This window comes from Anguilla anguilla, chromosome 15, assembly GCF_013347855.1.
Source record: "Anguilla anguilla isolate fAngAng1 chromosome 15, fAngAng1.pri, whole genome shotgun sequence".
In the NCBI taxonomy this organism is placed as follows: Eukaryota; Metazoa; Chordata; class Actinopteri; order Anguilliformes; family Anguillidae; genus Anguilla; species Anguilla anguilla.
Genome location: NC_049215.1, coordinates 21,170,115 through 21,194,688, shown reverse-complemented (window position 1 = coordinate 21,194,688; position 24,574 = coordinate 21,170,115). Strand labels below are relative to the sequence as shown.

The following is a 24,574-nucleotide window of genomic DNA, read 5'->3' as shown; positions in this document are numbered from 1 at the left end:
AAATCCACTATGCATTCAGTAGCAGCAAAGCACACCATGCCAGTATAGATCTGTTGGTATACACAGTATTCTTTAACATTCAGATATCAATGCAATATTATTAAATGGATTTTATGTAGGGCTCTGAACAAAAATGCTACAAAATGGCGGTTCTTAATATTCTCCTACTTAAGGATTTTAAAAATGTGATCGCAGGGAAAATTGTTCTCATCCGCCTTCTCAAGTGAGTCGGAACAATATTTACATTAAAGAAGTTGGTATTTGAACAAACACGAAGGGTTAAACTTAAACAGTGAGAAGATGTGGTCTAAGTGAACTGCCCACTCTCCCTTCAGCAAAAATTACGAGTGACCTATTCCCAGGGATGTTAAAGTATAAAACTTGCCAGCAAACGCAACAAAACTGTGATATAAGAAAACATTTTTTAGTACCACTTGTGTTTTTTTTCACTTTTATTTCATTGTTTTGATCCTTTACATACAATAAAAACAAATCACACATGACATTACCAACAGCAATTAAAAAGGACAAGACAAAAACCAAAATCCTCCAATGCCCCCTCCCCCCAAAAAAGAGAACATACTGTCATGCTACACTTGCCGTTAAGGTTATGAATCTGGGAGCAGACTCAGGAAGAGGGAAAACATGCATGCCTGCCATCGTGTCTTACCACATCATGATACATGTACGTAACATTAAGTCATTTTTGTTATGACAGGAAATAGTGAGGAGAATGTAAAACAATACTATGATATACACAATGTTACTTCACATACTTGCCACTTGTGTTTTTCGTATGTGTTTTATTTCTTAAATAAAGTTCCTTCCCCAAACAGACACTGTCAAGATTTTTCTCCCCCTCTCAGGTAAGTCATTTAGTGACTGCTTTTTCTGTTAACAACTGCTTATTTCTGTTAGCTGCTGATTTTTTCTGTTAGTTTTTTGTGTCACCCTTTGTCGTTGTCTTTCACATGCCTTCTCCCCTTATTACTGCATGATTGAAATGCAAAAGAGGCTCCGTTGTTTATAGAAATTATGCATAATTAGCACAATTAAGGAACATAATGATAGATCATTAGAGAAGAATGACAAAACTAAAATTAAGAGACGGTGGCAATTACCCTGCATAAATAGCCATAATGGATTTTGTCTGCTCTTCACAAAGATGGCACACCTGTGTTGCGATAATATGCAAATTGCAATCAGCTCACAGAGTTTGCTCTGAAAGTCCTTTGAGAACTTGAAACAGGTCCTTGTCACAAGCCAGTGCAGTTTACCCAATGAGCTTCTCTGATTTTTAGCCCTTTCAACTTTTAATGACTGTGAGCAGACGTCACACTTTTAAAAATATTCAACCCTCTATTTATTAAACTATCTGAAAATTGCCTGAAAGTGTATCTATTTTAGTAGGAATCTGGTCTTGTCTCATTTTGTTTAGCCTTTCCGGTTGCTTTGTAGTACATCCGACCTATGACAAGATTAGACATTAAAAAAAAGTTTTGGACTGACAAACAAAATGATCAGCATGGTATCGTTTCTAAGCATTTCAGTTGTCCTCTTCTCACACGTCCTCTTCTGTTTGAACAATTACACAGAAAAAATAAATTAAGCATGTTTTCTTAAAATCCAGATTCATATGCTACTATTGAGTATACTGTGTGCAAATGCAAAACCAACTGGGACCAAGTTTTACATTTTCCCATTCATTCAATGTTTTATCATTCATTTTGTAAAATATTTTAATATTGAATGTTTATTATGTGTGCCCTGCGATAGATTGGTGGCCTGTCCAGGGTGTATTCCTGCCTCTCGCCCAATGCACGCTGGGATAGGCTCCAGCACCCCCGCGATCCTGCTCAGGATAAGCAGGTATAGATAATGGATGGATGGATGTTTACTATTGCATTAAACATGCTGATCGTATCAGCAGAACCTTGTTGGTTAGGATTATGTGTCAATGTTTTTTATTCAACTGCTTTTATAAACCAAACCTGACATGGCAGTGGTTTTGTTTACATGCACACCAATACCCCAATTATGGACAGTAAACAGTTTATGCCTGTATTTAGATTATTGCATACACATAACATGCAATTTGATGACTCCAATAGGGGCTCTTTCCATAATTTGTGTATAATAATGCTTGTTTTCATCCGTTATCAACTTCTGCCTGACATGAGTAGTTTCAAAATGTCAAAGAAATCAGGGTAAGGTCTACATTCACTGAACAATTTGAAAGATTTGGTAAAAATCCAGGCATCTTAATTGGGTTTTTAATACACAGATAAAGATAATTAGATAAAGGTGTTCACATGACCGTTTCAATAATCAGAGTATTTATATAATCAGAGTATTAGTGTGCACGTAATTGCAACCATTGTCACAGTAGTAGTGATCACAACCAAAAGCTGTATATAGTTGACATATGAATAAATTGGAAGCAACCTATTTAAAATATATTATCTTCATGATGTGGACAGCAATAGTAGGCCCATTGCCTATATATTAACCAATATAAAGATTAATGTTGGTTTAAAAAAAGTCAATCTCTTAAAGGGGAATTCCACCCTGGAGTTTTTTTTTATTTTTTATTTCTAGAAGAGTAACTGTCCTCTTGATTAAGATGTGCTCTCAGCCAACAATTTAGCTGTGATGACTGCAGAGATATAGTACTAAACTACTGTGCATGCCCCAGGTACCTGCTGTAGACTACAATGGGGTGGCCACTCACAGTCTCTGGGCAAGAAAATTGAGGTTTATGGTGTTCAGTTCACTTAACTTTTGTGGTTAAGTTCTACTGAAAAGAAAAGGCCACCTTGCTGGCGAATTTCAAGGGTTTTTAACAAAGGAAGCAATTTATTTTTTACCAGCTACCGCAAGATGAGAGTGCGTGAAAACAATGGCTGACTGAAAATGGGAATGTTTAATATCCTCCAGATACACCTGAGACACAGGTAAAGAATGTACAAGCGTGTAGCAGGAACATTCAGGCGAGACTACTGAACATATCAAGCGACCGTCCGTCAGCTCAGTTAACGCCCCTTTCCCGTTGACTGATTTTTAAAAATTCAAACTGCCCACCCATTGTAGGTTTTCCAAAATGAGAAGAGGGTAGAGGTGTATGGCATTATGACCTATACCTCTACCAAATTTGCACCTTTCTCTACCGAAATTTCTGTGCAGAGACTACTTCGGCTGCCACTAAGAGACACTGAATCAGTTATGCCTTAACCTGTGAGGTTAATGTTGTTTTATGGTGAAATTCCCCTTTAACATGTAGCTTCCTGTAATTCAATCAAAACCAGTTACCATTGTGCAAGAGTTTCTCACTTCCAGGCCCCACCCATGTTTATGGTAAGCACAGTATGCTACTGCTGTGACTCTCCCACAATGGGCTCTCCTTTTAAATTTACAGAGGTCAGACCTCCGCAGTGATAAAGTACGCATACGCAACCTCTCCTTTTATGGTTTTTTTTTCTTTTTTTTTGGTTTAATGCTTAACTTGCTCGTCTCCAGTACAGGCTGAGAGTCCCGGCTGTATCACTGCTGCCTGCTGACTGTCAGAGGAGAAACACAGCCTGCGTTGTGTTAGGCGTCGTATCTGGAACCAGGAAGTGGAAGAAGGGATCATTGGGAGCACTTGGAGAGGTTTCAGTCGGGGTCAAGAGGCACCATGGGCAAGAACAAGAAGGAGGAGGCAGTGAGAGAGAGATAAAGGTGGGACCCTCTTAGCTACTACTCATATCAACCTACGCTACACCAGGAAAAAAGGAAAGTACTCTTCTGGCTGGCTTAACCGCTTGAGTTCGTTCAACTTTATAGCCACGTCTCTGCGCTGCTTATCTTATTATCTTAATATCTTATTTCAATCCTCACCACCATTTAAAAAAAAAAAAATACCTGTTTAGTGGGTGGAGATGAAGAACGAGAACACAGACGAGCTGAAGCTGGAGCACTGGAAGGAGCTGGAGCAGCCATGCGGAATTAAGGTGTTCCTGACCGTCCTCTACAGTGCCATGCTGATGATGGGGATTGTGGGCAACAGCATCACCATCAGGGTCAGCCAGGTTCTGTGGAGGAAGGGCTACCTGCAGAAGAGCGTGACGGACCACATGGTGAGCCTGGCATGTTCCGACATCCTGGTGCTGCTCATAGGCCTCCCTGCGGAGCTCCACGATGCCATTTGGTTTCCCTTCTCCTCCTCTTCATGCAACGCTGTCTGCAAGACCTACAACTTCCTGTTCGAGGCCTGCAGCTACGCCACCATCCTGAATGTGGCCACGCTCAGCTTCGAGCGCTACATCGCCGTCTGCCATCCTTTCAGGTTCAAGTCCCTGTCGGGCTCCCGCACTGTCCGGCTCATCGTCTTCGTCTGGATAACCTCGGCGCTGGTGGCCCTGCCGCTGCTCTTTGCCATCGGCGCCGAGGACCCGGTCGGCATCCTGGGGGTGAAGAACGAGACTTCCCTGGCAGTCAACGTGCGGAACCTCACCTTCTGCACCAACCTCAGGGGAAAGTGGGGCGTGTACAGGTCCAGCGTCTTTGTGGCGTTTGCTGTCTATGTCGTCATCCTGGCCAGCGTGGGCTTCATGTGCCGGAGCATGATCCGGGTGCTAGCGGGAACCGAGGTCAGATCGGGAGAGCGGGACGGCAACAGCACGATAGCCCTTCCCAAGCAGAGTTCAAAGGTCAAAGCTACCAGGAAGCAGACGATTGTGTTTTTAGGTAAGAACGCCTTTCTATAATAAACATATTACTTTAATGTGGTCCATCACTGCAAACAATGATGCATGTGATGCTATAATATGTCTGGAAAGAGTGATGTACGTTAATTACACAGTGACTCATTATACAAGAGGGATTTTCACAGGAGGGTGTTCAAATAATTATATTGAAATGATGATTGCATAAATTCACATAAATGCGAAAAGAAATATTGGAACATCACATTAATTGGAACATAGTCATTTTATATTTACAGGTAAAGGTACACTGTTTAGTTTCGGTGCACTGGCTGCTTATTTTAATTTATATTTTTGTCCGATAACCACAGTGAATGTTTGTTTTTGGAGGTTAAATGCCTAAGGGACATTTATCTTTTTGCTTTCTGAGATACTGAGTTGTTTCTTTTTCAGCGTTCTATTGTAGCACTAACGTGGGTTCAAAAGGGGAACCACATTTCTCCTCAGACCTGCAATTAAAATGCTGTGGCGTTTCCATTTTGTGTTCATGACAAAATACAGTAAGGGTCTTATGCTGAATACTACCAATAATATCTATATTGTCTATCTTGGGTGGTATTAATATTATTCTTTACTGGCAGCATGTGTTCTACTTGCATCTAGCTAATTTCAAAAACGTAGTCAAGTGCATTCCTTACCGTTTAATGGAAAATGGAAACTGTCCACCAGCCATTATATATCATTAGCACTGCATGCTGAGTGTGGTCACTGAAAGAGCCTGTACAGCTGTTAGAACTTTATTTAGCACTGCACGTGGTTGCTATTGAACATGATACCGTTTAACAGCATATAAACACTTATTTTTTTACGGATTCAAATGTTTGTATATTATCCATCTGGTTATGCGGAGCCAGTTCAAGCAGCCAAGCGGTACGAGCAGGATTGATACCAGCAACCTCTGTGGCGCAAGTCCAGTGGCTCTAACACTACACTGCAGTGCCTCTCATAATGCACACATTCCATTCCCTTGGAGACTCAGCACAGATTCATTACCCACCTACACACATTCCAGCATTTCAGTGATGTCTGCTCATTGGTAACTTTCCCAGAGGCTTTCAAGGTAAACTGATGCCAGCGGGACCTGTTAGCACATGAGTACACTGCTGAGATCCATTTCTATCAGCTCTGCCACTTGACTGTTTACTTAAAATTGGAAATATTACCCATGCTGAGGTTCCCTGCCTAGAAAGATATTGAAAACATTTGGAAGTCTTATGAAGCTTTAAATGGAGCATCTTACTCATGTGGCATGAACATTTGGCATCTATTTTTCCAGCCTGAAACGTATGCAGGATTTATTTAATGCATTTACATGATGTTATCTCGGCAGATTCCGTAGTGTCTGCTGCTATAGAGAAATACAGTGTGGCGTGATAAATACAAGCCTGAACGAATGGGACTGGCCTGTTTTTTGGCGCGGGCTTGAAGAAATCCAGCGGAGAGTCTGGTCTGGACAATGCCTGCACTTTGCTTGAAAACCAAGTTGATTTATTCAGTTGTGTTCGACCTGTGGGTCTCCTGCGGAATATGCCCAGATGAGGACCCGTTCGGCATGATGCTCTTGCCTCTGGAAAGCTGCATGGAAACTGCTAGCAAGCCCACTGCAGTAATGATGAGAGGGCATTCATTTACAATTCTGTTACCATTTATTCACCGTGTAATACACAGAGGGGGAGATGGGAGATTTTAAAAAGTAAATAAATAAATTTTGGCAATACTTGAAAGTGAATTCTGGGGGATTGTGTGTGTAAACATCACCAGGATGCTGTAACAGGGTTTAAACCTTACAACAAAATCACAAGTTTGCATTGGTTACCTGTTATCTGTCTGCTATAGCGCCAAACGTGCCCTAAGTAAGCCAAGCAACTGAATTTGTATGTTTATAATCATTGCATCTCAGTATTTGTGATTCATTAGGAGAGTGGTGTGGTGAAGTGGCGAAGGAGCTCACTTTTTTAATCACATTACCTGGTTTTAGAATAGATTTGCAGATTTGAATCCCCAGTCAGGCACTGTACCCTTGAGCAAGGCACCAAATTCCTCCGGTGAATATCCAGCTACAGCACATAACTGAATAACAATGGGTGAAATTTGAACTGTATGAATCTTGCTGGATTAGGGAATCTGCAAACCCAATGAATAATTAATCAGCAAACGTTCAGCACTGCGGTTTAACGGCCCATCTATGAAGACACCAAAAATAATGATCCCAGGAGTTCCCCTGGGAGTACACTTAGCACTAATTGTGCAGGAAGTATGTCGTTTTGCCTTTCTTATTTATTCTTATGAAAAAAAATCTTATTTATTACCAGACAAGCAAGTTTTCACTAACAATGTTACTGACAGCGTCAATTATGTAAATATTTTATAATTTAATATTTAATAACTTTTGTGAATTTCAGTATTTGTCTAGATTTGCATGTACCATTTCTGTGCTTAAGGGTCTCTGCTAAATATATAATAATAATAATAATAATAATAATAATAATAATAAATAAATAAATAAATAAATAAATACCAACGTTTTGCAGTCAGTACCACAGCAAAATTAAAAAATCAGAACATTGTGCCTGCACCTTTCAATTTTTCATGAATTTTCCATGTTTTTCACAGAAATTCAGAAAGATGCAAGTACATGTCTTAAGCAGATTATGAATCAATATTTCTAGCATGTTACATGTCACTTAAAGGTTGCTAATGTTTTTTTTATTTTTCATTTTTTACTTACTATGATGTATATGGTATTCAGTTCCTCTGGCTGAAATTTGTCTCTGCAAATGCAGGAATGTTTCGGACGTGAAATTCCGCACAACAGTTGTCTATCACCTTGTAAATCAGTGTGCTTTATTATCCCATCGAGAAGAAAAAACTGCTTTTTTTCTGATTTGCAATGGCTCTCCAAAAGAAATTGCATTGCAATTTCAAACCTCAACTCCCCGTCCCCCGGCAATACTCCAATCACTTGAAACAAAAACAGGCCGACTATCGCTTTGAAGACTGCGATCAAACTGATTGCAAAATATTGATTTCGGTCCTTAACGGCTACACCGCTTCTTGGCAAGTGGCAGGTGGCAGTATGCTGCCAGTCTTTATGTATCATTTGTTTTCTGCAGTGCTATTTAGCTCCACTAACCAGTGAAGCCGTGCTACATAATGGGGTAAAGGTAACATTCAACACAGGGGATGTGGAGCATTATTGATTGGCCTTTGACCAAGAGTCCAAGTTCTCGGACAGTAGAAAATGGGGACGAGGCCGCACTTTCACGGCTGCTGAGTAGTGGTACATAATCTTCCACTATGGACCCCGAAAAATGTATTTGCTGCACACGTGTCTCTGCAATCTTCACACCGATTAAAAAGGTGAAACAAAGTGACTGGGGACACTACAACAGCATTTTAAAAGCCTGTTTAGGCCATTTAATGACATTACAGAATAACCTATTTAAAAAGAACAAGAGCTACAATGGTGTTAATGTGTCACATTTAGGCAAAGCTTGTAAGATGAAGCTTGTATAACGGAAACTTCTGTCAGGACCACTGTCATCAAAGTAGATCTTTATTGACAATAAGGCAATACAGTTATGTTTGGCGGTATGGCTCTGTTCTCGAGCTCTCCCGCCAACAATGCAGCCCGTGTGGATAGGGCCGGGAGGCCAGCAGCCCTAGAGGGGTACACACAGAACAGATCCAGCAGCAAAGCAAGTTCTTGACACATAGGGATGGAGCAATGCAATTTCTTAACACATAGGGATGGAACAATACAAATTCTTAACACATAGGAATGGAGAAATGCTAATTCTTGGTGGTGGAGGGGATTTATAAAGCAACGTGCAGCAGCTTGCATGCAGGAGGAGCAGCCGAATGAGTAGAGGGAGGCTGTTTAAGTAGACCGCCCTGTTAAGTGAATGTACTGTGATAGGTGAACATCACTCAGCTGAGCCATCAGCTGATTCAGCCGGAGCGCTTGACTCTCGTGGCCTGCCAGAACTACGCGATGCTCCATATTTGTGTTATTTTAGGGAACATGATAATACAACTCTTCTACGCCACAGGAACAAGGAGTGCTGGCAATGTGACCTGTTATGGCTCAAACCCAAGCCCCTTCCAGGTAATGGGCTGTGATTTTGACCATTCCTGGACGACTGTTAGTTCAAAAGCCACATTCTGGATCTTTCTCAATTTATCTGACCTTTTGCAGAACTCACTCTGCCCCTGAGAGCTCTTTCTTCATAAAGGAGAAATCTAAACGGTGCCTGATAAAAACGATACAGGGCTATCACCAAAAGGAAAAAATCAGTCTATTAAGCCCCCCCCCCCAAAAAAAAACACAAAACAAACAAAAACAAACTGTGATCAGGCTCGTGCCAAATTAATGAATGACTGCCAAATGAATTGCATTAGTATGTAACATGTAGTATAATTCCATGTTTATGTATGATACCATGTTTATACTATGTAAGCACAGGTTACATTTTGGATTTCAGATTGGTCTACAGCAGAAGTGAGCTCATTGTTTAGGTGTATCTAAATTACAAGGGAGCAATATTACATATGTAATAATGCTGACTTGGAAAGTAGCTAGCAATACTACGTAAGATTAAATCTCCCAGTTGACGAAGTGGAATCCTTCATTATAGCACAGGGAAACATTTGTGGATTGTAATTAACCTATTCCATATCATTTTAATTTCCTTAGCTGGAAACCCTTGTTCAGTCAAGGTTCGTTTCACCACATATACTGTATTTGGTTTTTGATAAATATCATCTGTGGATCTAGTGCCAACAATAAGAAAGAGAGAAATGGTTTAGGTACATAAACAACAAAAATATAGTCTGACTATGCCACATGAGAGGAAAAAAGAATATCCAAACCATGGAATATCATTTTATTTGCTTTATTCACTGTTCACTTGTTTTAATCAAATGTGTAATGCATTAATCTGTGAGTAAAAAAACACTGTGACTGATATTTGCTCATTTACATATTTGCCGGAGAATGGCATTGCATGGCTGTAATTTTTTAAATAGAGCATCTGAGTAATTAGCCATTGTGTCATTTGGGGAAGTCCAGCAATTTATCAGTAACGTGGTAACCGGCCAAGTTGTCTGCTTCCTGTAAAAGAGATAAGCCAACATGTCTTCAGCGTTTCATGTCAGTGGACTTCTCTGGACGTATATCATAGCATTCAAGTTCCATTTTATAACTATGTTTGTGTCAGAAAGTCCTAATGCGAGAACCTGTCTGTTATATTTGTAAAGTAAATTGAAAACATGCAACTGACAATTACAGCACTGTCAGTTATTTCACTTCTGAAAATGTATAAAAGTAGAGTCTGTACAGACATCTTCACATTAATGGCCAGTAAGGTGCACTTTCCAGTCCTGGCTGTCAAAATGTTCTATCGCGATTATGTTACAGTGAGTACCTCACATCAAACGTTGATTCTACATTTTAAAAAATATGTGTAAATGAATGGCAATTTTGAAAGAATTAAAGGGAAGTTTTTTGTGTATTACCAAGACATACAATTTTCATGGAGCTCTGAATCAGTTCTATAATACCTGTGCCATTCGGTGTCCCTCTGGGTCATGCCATAATTATGCCTGTACACAAAGGCTAAGATGAGCACTAACTAAGAGGTACCAACTTTTAAACCCCAGTTAAACTGTAGTGACCTGATGTGACCTTCCACATGTGGCATTCATATTATAGCCCATCATCTTCTGATGTGGTGATTGTGTGTAAAATGAGGTGTGAAATATTTTTAAATGCATAGATAAGCTAAATAAAGACATAGGGAAACTAAATATCAGGAAATGTAATGCTAAGCTAAATAAGGAGCTATAATGTTCCTTATATTTAGGACAGTTCATTTCACAGATCATTGCTGCTCCACGCACTCAATACGCACTCCTCTTATTGGTCTAGAATGTGTTGCGTTAATGTGTCTGACCAATAAAAGAGAGTGGTCGACACAGAGAAAATGCTGGAAATTTGGTCAGAAAAAAAGTCGCCTTGTGGGAGCCTTCGAAGAGAGAAGTGTAGAACTGTGAGGTACTAACGCTTTGTTAAAGTTTGTGGCTCCTGCTTTGCATCACGGCAGAATTTGCTGGAATCTGTCCCGAGCCGGAGCAAATGGGGCCCATTCATTTAAAAGCAGCGCTCCAACTGTGCGTAATGAATCAGCTAGGAAACGCACTGGACCTGTGCCCGGGCTCCTCAGAGTCAGGCAGAGAACAGATCTGGAGTATTTCATGACTGTTGCCTGCTTTTCCATTTCCCAGCCGGATAGCGCACACAGTCCCCTCAGTGTTTCTGATAGCTAAAATGGATTGGTAAAATGGCTTTACTGCAGCGCTTTTCATTAGCAGTTTAAATGGTAGATTTCAGCACTGTGTACTTTCAGGGCATGCCAGGTTAGACTTGGGTTTTGCTACTCTCCATTAGGATAATACATAGGGGCCTAAACTGACAACAAAATCAGGTACGGCCCAGGTGAATGCTCAGCATGGGCCATTTTCAATTGTATTTCTATAGTCTATATAGTCTTCTATAGAGAGAGAGTGAGAGACAGAGAGAGAGAGCGCGAGAGAGAAACTCATCTGCTCCACTGCCATATTAACTTGCTCTCTCTGCACAATTAAGAGGCTTGAAAATACAATAATGCAAGAAAATACTATTGCTAAAAGACTATTTGTTCCATGGTGTAAAAAAGCTGACCCCATTGGCCTGTTCATTTATGACCCCTGTCTTACCAAACCTACTCTGGTGGCACCTCTCTGCTTCCGGAACCTCTGCTTTAGGCAAACCATTTTTCTCTTCCCAAAACACCGTTGTTCTTCTGATCATATAGCATCTGCTGTTTGCTGGCTCTGGGAAACTTATTTGGTTATATTTTCTTGATTTGTGTGTACATGCATGTAGGTTTGCCACCGTAAAGGTGTACATTGGCAGTTTGAGTTAGGTCCTGTGGGGTTGTAATGGATTGTGATAAAGATTGTGACCCAAATTTAGGTCAAGGTGTCAGTCAGGACAATCTGCATGAATATAACAGTTGTCTGGCAGCAGCAAGTAAGTATATAAAAATATGTCAGTTGTCTTCGTATTTTAGAGTCTATCTATTGCTAGGACTTGAAGGATTGCAGATATTGTATTTCCTAAAAATACCAACAAATTATGGCAGCCATTGATGTGAGTGTTTCACATGAAAAACTCAATTCATAAATCCCACACAGTTGTGAAATTATTTGTCCCAAAGATATTTGTACAATGCTTTTAAACTGTAGATTTGCTGACAATGTACATAATTACATATTCACCATCCATCATAAAAAATTCCCTCCAAACAAGTCCTCTTTATGGGGCATAAATCGGTTCTTCTTCACTCCAGGCACCCAGGCTAGAATACATTCTAATGAGGTACTGGCCAAGTGAAATCTGCCTTCACACTCCCAATAACCAAAGTGTCGAACTGCAGGTCAGCTGGAAAAAAGTTTCAGAACGTGGTGGTGGGCATGCATGATGAGTGTGAGACACAGACTCCAGTTGCAGGCTCCATTCCTCTCATGCTTCAGATGGTGGAGTCCAGGGTTGCTTCAGCTGGGATGAAACGCATCAGAAGTGAACACCCTCCAGCTAGGAAGAATGGTGGAGAGAGGTGAAAAAGTATGCTAGACTGTTTGGCATCTTCGCAGCCCCTGTTTTTTTTTGCCTGAGGGGAAGCTGTGGTTTGGATTCTCTGTGGGACACAGCTCTTGGACTGTTCACCCACGTGCTTTCCATGGAAAACTTCAACGTTAAACTTTTCTCAGTTTAACATTACATTAAATTCAGAGAACATTGATCTACTCAGTTCAGTAGATAACATATTGCAAGTGGCTGCTTTTATTCTCCAGCCAAACTGCAGTCAAACAAGCAAAAAGGTGTTTCCTTCACACTGACATGAAACCACATACGATTTAGTTTGTTTTATGTTTTCTACTTGTTTTCATTGTGCAATTCTGCAAGTATAGCAAATGTTCATTTCATATACCTTTTTCTTTCAGAATAATTAAAGGTAAATGCAGTGAGCATGTGAAAGCATATCAAGGAGTTTTCGGCTCAGACACATGGGATTACTTAGGAGTCCATTCCTTGTTTCACCAGCAGGTGGCAATGATCACTTGGGAACAATGGGAAATAAATGCACACAGTCCAATATCCTCCAGGCAAGCAATTACCATGTACATTCATATGTAGGTAATGGTAATAATCTTCCCATTATTGAATTGGCCAGCGGTGAATATTTCTGAGCCATGCGACATACATTCTATGTGCATGTGCGCGCGCGCGTGTGTGTGTTTGTGTGTGTGTATGTGCATGTTTGTGAGTGTGCACACGTTTGTGGGTACATGATCTATTGCAGTCAGTGAGATTATTCATCGTAACAGGGGTGGGAAATTCCAGTCCTGGAAGACAGGTGTGTATGCAGGTTTTTGTTTCCATTAATTACCCAGGGTAAATGAGCCAATTGGTTGTATACGGCAACACTGGTTCACTCTTAGATTTGATCATAGTAAAACATTTCATACAGAGACACAAAACAGTCTTTGGCTGCCATTCATAGTGCTTTTCATCAAGTAAAGTAGATAAAATGTCAGATGGCGTAAATGTTAGAGCTTTATGTAATTAAGGGCAGAGCTTTATGTAATTAAGTTGGCATGAAAACCAGAAACAGATTTGGGCCTCCTTGCCCACCTCTGCATTATAAGGTGTTATGTAGGTTTAATAAGTTCTGACATGTCATGCAGAGAGTGTCCTTTCAGTAGGAATAACAGAGGTTCTGCAGATCTGAAAAGCCTTTAAATAAGCCCCCTTCTTTGATTGCTATAAGGAACACCAAGGTCAGAATGAAAATCACATTTTATATTACTTTAACTGCAGCTTTGTCTGCTTTTAAATGTAGTACTTTATTCTCATAAAAAATAAGCACATTGGTATGCATGTATGCCAGATATAGCTACAGTTAAACCATCACAAAGCACAGAGTATTATGAAGGCTGAAACGGACTCTTCCTGACATGCAACCTCATACTCATTAACACATTGGTAACCAACCCTGCTCCTGGAAATCTGCCATCCTGTAGGTTTTCATTTCAACCCTAATTTGGGACACTTGACTCTACTAATTAGCAGCTGAACAATATCTCTAGCTGGCGAATTAGGTGGGCTTTGTTGGGGTTAGAATGAAAACCTACAGGACAGTAGATCTTAATTAAAGATGATACAGTTGGCTGTAAATGGTTGCACAGCTAAATGCACCTCAGACCATGAGGCTGTAGTGTCAAATTACTGTGTTCAGGACTTCACCTCCCATCAGTACCTGGGCTTTTGCTCATCAAATCAGCTCTGCATAACAAAAAAGAAAGAAATCAGCAAGCCTTGACCTATCTTTTATTTTGGCAGTTAGCAGCTGTGTTGGACAGACTGCCTGGATTGCTAGTTATTCAAAAATTATCTTCAGATTCTGCTGCTAAAAGGGTCTACTGAGGTCTTGTGGCCTCATCGAACAGGTGTAGTTTTGCAACAAGAATATCATAAATGACTTTAATAAGGACTGTTTAGTAAAATGAGAACATCAACTCTCATTTTCTTGTTTTTATCTGAAGGCTTTCATTTTGATATGCATGTACTGTTACTCTGTAACGGTGTGTGTTTGTGTGTGTGCGCGTGCGCGTGTGCGTGCGTATGCGCATGTGTGAGAGAGGGGGAGAGAGCAAATCATTATTGGTTTTAGGTGATAATAATATAACAACTCAGTAATATAGTCTCTTTCTTTTAACAAAGCCTCATTACGACAATATATATATATAATTTTCTTTTTCAAATTACACAAATCGAGAAACAATGTTAAAAATGAAGTTAATCTTAATGGCTTAATCCAATGTAACCAGTGGTAATTACCCTTGCCTGTGTGACTGAATCCTGGCTTTGTCTTGCCCCCATCATCTTAAATTATCAAAACTTTTAAAAGGGGGTACTTTCCGGTGACTTTGGTGCATAATTAGCCCTGAATTTCAACTGGCTATGTTCTCTAAACTTCTGATCAGGACAGAAGGTTAATTGCTTTAGATATTCCTTCTCTGTTGTGTTTTTGTGAGCGCATAGTAATTTTGTTTTCCCGCCTTTGGCATTGGACTTGCGCCCTATACTGTTAACTTGGGAGTCAAATGCTTTCTCCTCGTCTCCTACAAGCTGCCCTCCAAACCCTCTCAGCAGAATACAATGTGGAACTTCGGCTGCAGGACTTTGCTCTTAGACGAATAACAATTGTGCAGAGAAAAAAAGAAATCGATATTCTCTGACCCTTTCTCCGCTGGTCTGTACGGTGCTATTGAGTATTAGATGACCGCTGTCTTCCAGATGCTCAGAGAAACGCAGTGAACCAGCATTTTATGTCCATTACTTTAATGAAAGTGGGGCAAAGCAAAGTTCAAATCCATTTCGGCAGTGCCTTCAGAAAGTTTTCACCCCTCATTGATCATTTGGATGTGTTGCAAAGTAATAATTAAAACATATTTAAATAGATTTATCTTTTTAGAATTCCCATATAGTTAACTCTATAATGTCAAAATTAAATTAAAATATTTAGATGTATTCAAAATTACATTACAAATGAAAACATTAAAATGACTTAATTAATTCGTATTTACCCCAGTTGTATAAACAATATAGATTGGGCCAGGTACATTCTCTTTTCTTGACAGATCGCGCTAAAGTTGAGCTCTTCAGCCTGAAAGCAAAGAGCTATGTTAGGCGCAAGTCTAACACAGCCCATCACCCAGGTAACACTCTCTCTACTGTCAAGCATGGTGGTGGCAGAATCATTCTCTGGGGTTGCCTTTCAGCAGAAGGGACTGGGAAGCTTGGTACCATCGAGGATAACATGGATGGAGCCAAATACAGGCAACTTGTTTCAGTATGCAAAAGATCTCAGTCCCAACAGGACAATGACCCAAAGCACACAGTAAAAACCACAAATGCATGACTTACCTATACCTACTTATGGAGGGGGGGTAGGGTTAGGGTTAGGGTTAGGGGGGGGTTGCAATACAGTACATTTTAATGTCAAATCAAGTCATTCATTTCTGGAAAATGTTTTATTTGGTATTGGTGAATGGGAAAACTTTTGACATTTTAAGGTGTAATAGGACAAAAAGTTAAGTTCAAATGGGGTAAATATTTTTTGAAGGAGCTGTACACGCACCAGGCACCATACCCAGCATTTCCACTCCACTCACTGGAATCATTCATTTCCAGTGGCGGAAAGGTGATTCTGAACTTGGAATACAACAAAACAGAATTGTGGCATGCCCCTAAGTTGAAAATGGAGTCCTGGAAACATGAGTTTGTTGGCTGAGTGAGTGTACAGGAGAGAGGGTGAGAGAGCAAACCACTGACATATTCTAATTCTATGTTGCTCGGGGTATCCTGTGAGTTGAACTTGGCACTTGCACTTTCCTGGTTGCCTGTAACATTTGCGGTGTCAGCTTTAAAGTTGTGGTTAGCTACCTAATTAGGGTCATGATTACAGTATTAGCATTAGAATTAAAGTCATAATTCAGGGTTACGGTAGTTACGAAGGACAGGATCACCTGAGACTACCAATTTCACCTGTTTGCCAAAACAGACTCCCCAAACAGACTCCTCTCTTTTTTAAATCTTTTTTATATTTTCAAATGTAACAATGAACAATACCTCAATGTTCCTAGAGTTCTCAAAAATATAAAGTTCAAATAAGCACATACAGAATTGGAACTGAAAGGGTTAAAGATCTCCTGAGCTCAAAGACTGCAATCATGCTTCATTTTTTTGCATTCATTAAGTTAGAATCAATTTAAACTTGGGTTGAAATAATTCCTCCAACACCAACGCCGCCGCCAGGCCCCCCTCCAGATGGCTCTTCATTCACGTCCACAGGAGAGATGGGGTTCATTTATCACGGCTGGCCAGAGATCACAGAGTCCCTGCAGCTCCCTCTCTCCCTCTCTCTCTCACTCTCTCCCTCTCTCTCTCTTTCCCTCGTCCCTCCTGCTCCATGGAGAGAAACACGATTCGCAGGCAGAGTCACATCTCCACCCAGTGGGCATGCCGACCCGTGTCAGAGTCCCTTTCCTGCCACATCCGCCAAGCATCATTTTATGACCCGTGTTTGGGGCCCTCTTTTCTGAAGTATCAGCGAAGACCAAGGGCGACCTCGCCTTAGTAGAGGCTCCATCAACGAAGTACAGTTCTCTCAACAGCCTGTGTGGAGGGGGGCCGACGTCGTTGTTGTGAGGGTTTCGTTGTGATTTAGCGCACACCAGGGTAAACCTTGACTGCAGCAGAATGGCTCTGGATGACTACAGTTACAAAGAGATAAAGATTACTGCCGTTTAGAGAGCTTTAAGAGAGAGGTTTTCAACCTGGATCTAAACATTGCGAGTCTGAGAATTCAAGCCATTCCATCATTTCCATCAGCCAAATTCATATTTTATCTTGTGCAATTTTAGAGGAAGCAAAGGTAGCCAACTGCCTGACACCACAAGGGCCAAAGGGATGATACTGAATAATAAACTCATCGGGTTTGAACTGGGAAACCACAAGGCATTGCAACAGCATAGCCTAGAGGAGACGGAAAATAAATAAATAAAGCGTGGGCGAGTTTCTCTGCATCTTATCTTATGAGAGGCAGGGATGGGCAAAATCTTAAGATTTATAATGTTTCAAAGGTGAAAAAGGCCACCTGATGTTTTTTACATGCAATCCAATAGAGTCCTCCCAGGTTGACCGGACTCCCGCAGGCCAGACCATCACCTCCCAGCAGGCTAAGAAATGGGATTTTTATTTTTTTTTTGATACCTTGATGCAGTTTTTACCTGAGTGCCAATGGAAGACACCGGCATGAGGCCAGACAGTGTTTAGAGCTGGATTTAGAGCTGGAATGCGATCACGATGAGACTGAGGCAGATTACGAGGGAAAACTTTGAAGTCACAGAGGTCCAGGACAAGAAAACTGGGTCGAGTATGATTATGAATATTAGTGGCTTCTGACTTGATCAAAAAATTGAGAACAGACTGAGCATCAACTGAGCATTTTTGCCGTCCATTTGTTTTTGTCTTTAAAGTGTGCAGCAATCAAGCTGAGGCAGGATTCCATCCATTTTAAAATGAATGTATATTAAATGTGTGTGTGTGTGTGTGAGAGAGAGAGAGAGTGGGTATGACTGTGTGTGTGTGTGTCTGTATGCATTCTGTGACATGATACACACTGTGACTATTTTTGTATCAGCTATAAGCCAGTGGCCTGCAACCCTGTAAGCTTGGCCCTGGAAAGCCACGATATCTCCTTGTAGCAGACCCCTACTATAATTTAAACGTTGACTGTAATTACTGTTTTTGTAAGAACTATAGAACAATGGGAGCTCCAAAGTGGTGCACAGTTGACACACCAGTGTAGAGCACAGGAACAGACCCCCACAGCCAGGACTGAGTCTGGATCATTCCAGCGCTTGCTTTAGTTGTGAGTCCCACACAGAAATAAGTAATTCAAGATTGCATCAAGATACTCAGCTCTATGCCCAACACCCCCTTACCCCCCACCAAGGACCCTGCAGGCCATGAAGCACCTGCCAGACAGCTGCATCAGTCCAAGTGACAGCCCATTCTCTATAATTTCACATGCAAACCCAACATAATATTGGTTCATGGCTAGGGATGGGTATCGTTCACATTTTGACAATACCCAGGTTAAAAAAAAGTTTTTTTCAAACCTGAACCGGCAGTCTACCTTCTTTAAAAGAATGAGATAACAATGCCATTAAAGAACTTCTTTTTTATTGCAAAGGCATGTCCCATTGCACGTCTTCAGTGCACATATGCAACAGGTGGTTACTCATCTGTTTGTTCTTCTCTGAGGAAATTCCTTAATCAGCCTTTCACTCATTATCAATTGTTTATTGGTGGAATTAGGCTGATTTTGCATTGGTTGTCTTGATTCTGTGTTCTTTATTATGGAATCTCTCCTAATCGTCCGAGTTGTTTTCTGCGGATGCAGCAAATAGGACTTTTCTTTCCCTGCTCACGCTGAACACAAATGTCCTTGAAACACCGTTTTTTATATATATATATATTTTTTATATATATATGAAAACCTGCAGGTGTTCCCTGTGTGAATCGCAACTCAATTTTGAACTCTTTCCCCTCAATTTTTTTCTTCCTTTTTCTTATTCCTCCGACGGTTCCCTCTCATCTTCGAGCCCCAGGTACATCGCAGCGAGGATGAGCTCCAGTCGAATTTGCTGCATATCGGGGAGTGGGTGGAAGGTGTATTTATTGTTGGAAAAACACGGTGATGAGGTCTGGGGCCTTGGAGTGTGCGCCGAGGGGAAGAGCCTCCGTTTAGAGTCGATCACATCTTCCTCCGAGGCTGACTGGAGGATACGTTTCAGAGACTGGCATTTGAAGGAGGGATGGCAGACGTTGTGGGAATGAGACAAAAGGGGTTGAGGGTGCAGGGTGGAGGGGGGAGGGGATGGGGAGCCTGGAGATATTTTGCTGTGTGCTGTTTGAAAAAGCAAAAAGGAAAATGCTGTTGCATTTCATTGCCGAAGAAGCTTCTGGAAGCATATGTGTGCCTAACAGGAGATGGACGTAGAGCCCACCGCCTTTCCGTTTATACTAAGCTCAACAGCATAATTAATTTTTAAAACACAATTGGGCCAATCTTTTTTTCTTGTTAAGTATAGAGGCTGTGGTATCGTTATCTTTGCCAGCCAAAAAAAAAAAAACCAAAATGGACAGAAAAAACAGCTCATTAGCTGACATGATATACTGCCCAGGATAAGCAGCTAATAAATGACTCTCACACACTGACATTGTCACAACATAATGAAGAATAAGTGTTTGTTGTTAAAATTCAATTAAGTTAAATTTTAGTCATTAAGTGTATGATTAATCAATCAAATATAGGTCCTGCAGTGCTAAACCGTGGTGATTGAGAAATGTTTCCAAAATATTAAACATCCAGATGTTTAGGGGGCTGCTAGGCGGATCATTTGGTTAAGGCACTACACTGTGATGCATGGATGAGCCCCACAGTCTCGGATCGAATCTGGACTGTTCCCGTGCTGACTATGACTGGTAGTTCATAGGCCAACGTGCAACTGGTGACTGAGTCACCCACGGTATGGGAGGGTTCAGAAGGTTGGGGATCAGTGTTATGTCGCTCTCTAGTTACCCCCGCTGATTGATAGCAGATGTTCGAAAACTATAATAAACTCATTAACACATAGCATTGCTCAATCCAAAGCTGTCCTAGGTAGGCTCGTGTGACCTAAAAAGGGTGTCTACTTATGGCCAGAATAAAAAAGTAAAATACTTTGGGCTATGAACACATACTTTAGCTGCAGTTTAGAGTTAAACAGCCCCTAGATTAAGAGACAATGCACACAGCTGAGGACTCACAAGAAACTCATACAGGTTTTGGATAGACTGCAATCTCTCTAGACATTGAAGTACTGGACATGTAATCTTCTGAACAAATTGTGTAAAGAATGGTGGGATACAAGGATACAAGTTTCACAAGCAGAGTCCTTCTTGTGGTGTCAATATCCGCCTTAGACAACAGGTGCTTATTTCACAAAGGCAACAGGTGCTTTCCCGACCACGCAATGTGGTGTGTAAGCTGTCATTGACTGTGTGGACAACAGGCTGCAAATGTGACACAAAGCAGCAACAGCAAGCTGATCGTGACTGAACTGAAACACTGATTAATCACATGCTTTACATGTATTCATTCATTTATGTCTACATGTATTCATTTTGTAGGTGCTTGTCAAAAGTGACTGGAAAAGTTGTCCCAGGCCATTACTGCGTATAACACCATGAGCAAATTACAAAGGTATCGCCAGAGTTTGAATAGACCGTGAAGATATTTTTAATGCAAAGCTGATCAATCTCAGTCACTACACAGGGGAATAAAATGAGATACTGGAGCAGATACCCGATATGATGCCCTTAAAAAACAAGAATTTAAACTAAACAGAAAAGTAAAGGTTGGTAATTGTAGCTGAATTTATGAACTTCATTTCCATGGCAGCCCTAAATATGAACTGTCCAAAGTCAAATAGGCTATGAGATGTTTGATATTAATCAGTCTTCCAGACTACTTAAAGCTAATTATATTCAAGTTCTTGAATATTAGCGGTGGGCAAATTTGTAGTCTGGAAGCCTAGGACAACCATTTTTACATTCTGGCCTCCCAGATGTACTCCCACATTCTCCTGGCCCTTGGTGAATAGTTTACAAAAAAATTAAAAATCTTTTTGAGTTATGAGTCATTTTTGTCAGGAGAGGTCCAGTTGATTAGGTAGGTAGTAGTGGGGCGTTCCCGATTGCACATATCACTAAAAAAGCATTTTTACAGCAGAGGAAAAGTTTGAATTTATGAAATGTAAGTTTTAAACTACCACATGAATCCATGATTTGCCTAAATCTGATTACAGGCTGCTAAACTAGTCCTGACAGCTAAATTCCCAGAATACAATTGACAAGATGGTACAACCACTCTTGTTTTCTTTGTGTGTTTTTGTTTTTGTTGCAAATCTGAATCTTAACTGGGACAATGCTGCTGCTTCCCAGTGAACATTTAGCTACATGCAGGAAATTTATAATGCAAGTATATAAATAATGCAACAAAAATGTACACAAGTGCCCAAAACAGTGATTAGGTTCTAAGGGATGTGCTATCTAATCCAAAAATGGCCGGTGTGGGTGCTGGTTTTGTTTTAGCCCAGCACTAAGACACACTGATTCAACTAATCAAGGTCTTGACTGAAGACATATTAGTTAATTAATCAAATCAAGGGTTATGGTGGCTTGGCTAAAACAAAAAAATGTGCAACCGCGTTGGCCATTTTTGGAAAAGACTGGACATCTGTGTTTGAGTTAAATAATAAATATTGCGATTAAGTAACCATAGTTCATAACGGCTTTTTTTTTTTCTCCACAGATTTTGTACTTAAGTTGCCCGAGAAAAGAAAGTAGCCACTAATATCTGCATAGCGTACACATGTATTCATGCACTGAATTTCTCCCTGAAGCCATGGAAATTATTGTTTCATGTTTTATTTAATCACTGAAACCCCATGAACCGCTTTACATAATGCCTCGGGCACCTGCACCCAGGTACATCATGTGACTGTTTTCAAGCTACAAATTGCAATTCCAAGCCAAGTTGGCATATTTAATATTAAATACATGATTGCTCAATGACAGAGAAAGTGGCTTAGATGGTCCCTAAAGCCATAATATAACACAGGAGAGGCTGTGGTTATGTTGCACGAACTTCTGCAAATATTCACTGATCATTAAACTACCATCCCTTTTTGCTATTCGACTACTTATCAGCCAGTCCTCAAGTAGCAAAGATAAGCTCGTTTTGCATAGAATTTTGTACAACCCAATATGTTCACATGCATTCAAAGAGAAAGGATCTGTGCTCCAAACCAGAAGCATCAGCTTAAATTATAAATAGGCATTGCTGTATTATCCAAGGTAAACAGTTAATCTACATGACATCAGTCAGTGAGTTTTTGTATAATTAGATAAAATGTACAATGATCAATGTGGTAAACTGTGAGTTCATCTTTTTTGACAAATATAAGCCAATTAGTCAGTCCATAAATCGAGTGAAAATGATAACAGAGTCATTCAATTAAAACATGGTACTGGCATGGACAAGCCTGGCAGAAGGAGGGACTTTATCAAAATAATGTGACATTAACGCTGTGGGGATTCTCTCTCAGAACCTCCAAACCGTGTTGGCTGTTAGTACACTGCTTAAGCACATACTTTTTATTATGTACTACTGACAACGTGAAGTTATTCAAATTTTGTGTTGAGGTTAATGGTTTAATGCTTATTGTAATGTTCTTTCAATGGCCAAGAATTGAACCTTCATGCTCTGGACAAAGGCAGTGAATTGAAAAAAAATAACTTGTAGAAGCAGACATTCAATTGCTCATAGTCTTGGATTGCAGATGTTTTTTTTTTTTTTTCAAAATAGGCCCGTGTTGGTATGATTCAACTTTGAAGGAACAATTCAGAAAACAGCAAAGGTTATTCTGCAAATGGACGGACTCCTGCTGTAACATGCATTGTGCATTTATCAAATAGGCTGCAGCTGGAGGCAGAGGAATGAAAGACTTCACTTATTATGCTTTAAGTAGTATGTGCGGTGCAAAATGCTTGCCATGTAGTACAAAAGTACATATAGTGGGAGTCCTTGAGGGGTCTGTCAAGCACTTAACAGCAGAATTCTGCAGAACTTTTCAGTACCTACTGTATGAAGACAGTTTCTTTGTTGGAAACACACTTGCCTTTGAACAGAGGTGTGCAGATTATCTGCCTATCATTATGCTCAGAGTAGTAGTCTTGCAATTTGAAAAGATTTTTTCAGACACTCTTTGGGCCCTTGCTCCTGCATTCAATGGTGTCTGATTTAAGACTAGGGCACCTTCTCCCTGGCTTGAGGAACCCGAGCACAGGGCAGACTGGTGGGGTTAAACACAGACATGTTTACTAATGATCAGATTGGAATGGGGACTTCTGTATTGACATTGCACTGTGAAATTCTTTCCTAGAACCTGTGTGACCAAGCACAACATGCATTAATACAATGCCGATTACAAAGCCAGTACCACCAGTAATTAGGTGGCCAACTTAATGGCATGCTGATAATGACATATCTACTAACTGAGATTTTGGCTTGCAGTGCTGGCTGTGGATTGCCAGCATGGATTAATGGCAATGGCAGGCTGGGCTTTGTCAGGACTCTAAACCTCTCCAAAGAGTTCACACAAATGAGCAGCATTCACTTGATGCCATTCCATTTTGGGAACCTTGGACAGAGTGAAGCGAAATCACAAAATTCCAGCCAAACTATTTACTAGCACGAGCCAGATTTCTATGAGCATTTTCAGAATTACAGCAGTTCCAAGGGGAGACAGAAAAGCTTTTTCCAAATGGAAAAGATTTGGAACCTTGCCCCCGGAATGCGTCCATGTCCAAAAGTGACCTCTGCTGCCTGACCCGAGATGGGCAGCCGCCAGATGCTCCCTAATAATTATGTGCCACCAGAATCTTTTGTTTTTATTTTGTAAAAATTTAACCACTGCAGGAAATAAGTAAGAACTCATTTCAATACAAACCCTTGGTTTCTCTTATCACCAAAACCGCAGTACTGCCCAAGAGGCTTATAAAACTGCATACGCCCTGAGACGACTATAGTACAGAAAAGGGCTGAAATAGATAATTGTGAGGCTGTGCTGAATCATAATTCAGACATTCAGTCATTAGCTTTAGTTTCCGCCATTCCACATTTATTTTGCAGCGTCCATTCTCTCTCGAGCCTAAGACGACCCAAAAGAAAGAAACTGTTTGTTTTTTTAATTATTCCTCTACTGTGAGATCCTTTGGAGTTCGCAGCACCTCACTTCAAAAGATGAATGTGGCACGCTCCTTCAGTGAGGGGAAGAGACCCGAAGGTCTTCAATCATTCCTTCCATAAAGCATCATTATTGGTTTCCCTGCTCTCCCCTCCATTTTAATCAGTGTAAAAACTAGGAGACATCGCACCCCGGGTTTCTGGCTGGCGTTATTGTGATTAATACTGACTCTTTATCTTCTTTGTTCTTCTGGAGGCATGATGTATTCAGCCTCAGCCTGGTGCTTGTTAATATGGCTCTTGGTCAGTGGATATAGATTCCCTCTCTCCCTTGCCCCCTATAATGCAGTCGAATCTATCAAAACT

The 24,574-nt window shown here is 40.6% G+C and overlaps 1 protein-coding gene and 1 long non-coding RNA gene across 3 annotated transcripts in view; one reads left to right on the top strand and one right to left on the bottom strand.

Moving 5' to 3' along the window:
- The first annotated feature begins 3,485 nt into the window (after positions 1-3,485).
- The window catches only part of LOC118214456 (G-protein coupled receptor 39-like), a 45,482-nt gene continuing 24,393 nt past the window's right edge, over positions 3,486-24,574 (top strand). The window contains exon 1 of the mRNA XM_035394427.1: positions 3,486-4,725. Coding sequence (XP_035250318.1) covers positions 3,918-4,725 — 808 coding nt within the window. The 5' untranslated portion in view covers positions 3,486-3,917. The remainder of the gene's footprint in view (positions 4,726-24,574) is intronic.
- Positions 4,721-7,995, bottom strand: LOC118214458. Of its 2 annotated transcripts, none has more exons than XR_004762619.1 (3): positions 7,471-7,995; positions 6,694-6,866; positions 4,721-6,343 (listed from the first exon to the last, which is right to left on the bottom strand). It is a non-coding gene; the product is annotated as an uncharacterized LOC118214458 (long non-coding RNA). The 2 variants fall into 2 exon arrangements; XR_004762618.1 differs by having other exon boundaries at positions 6,694-6,812.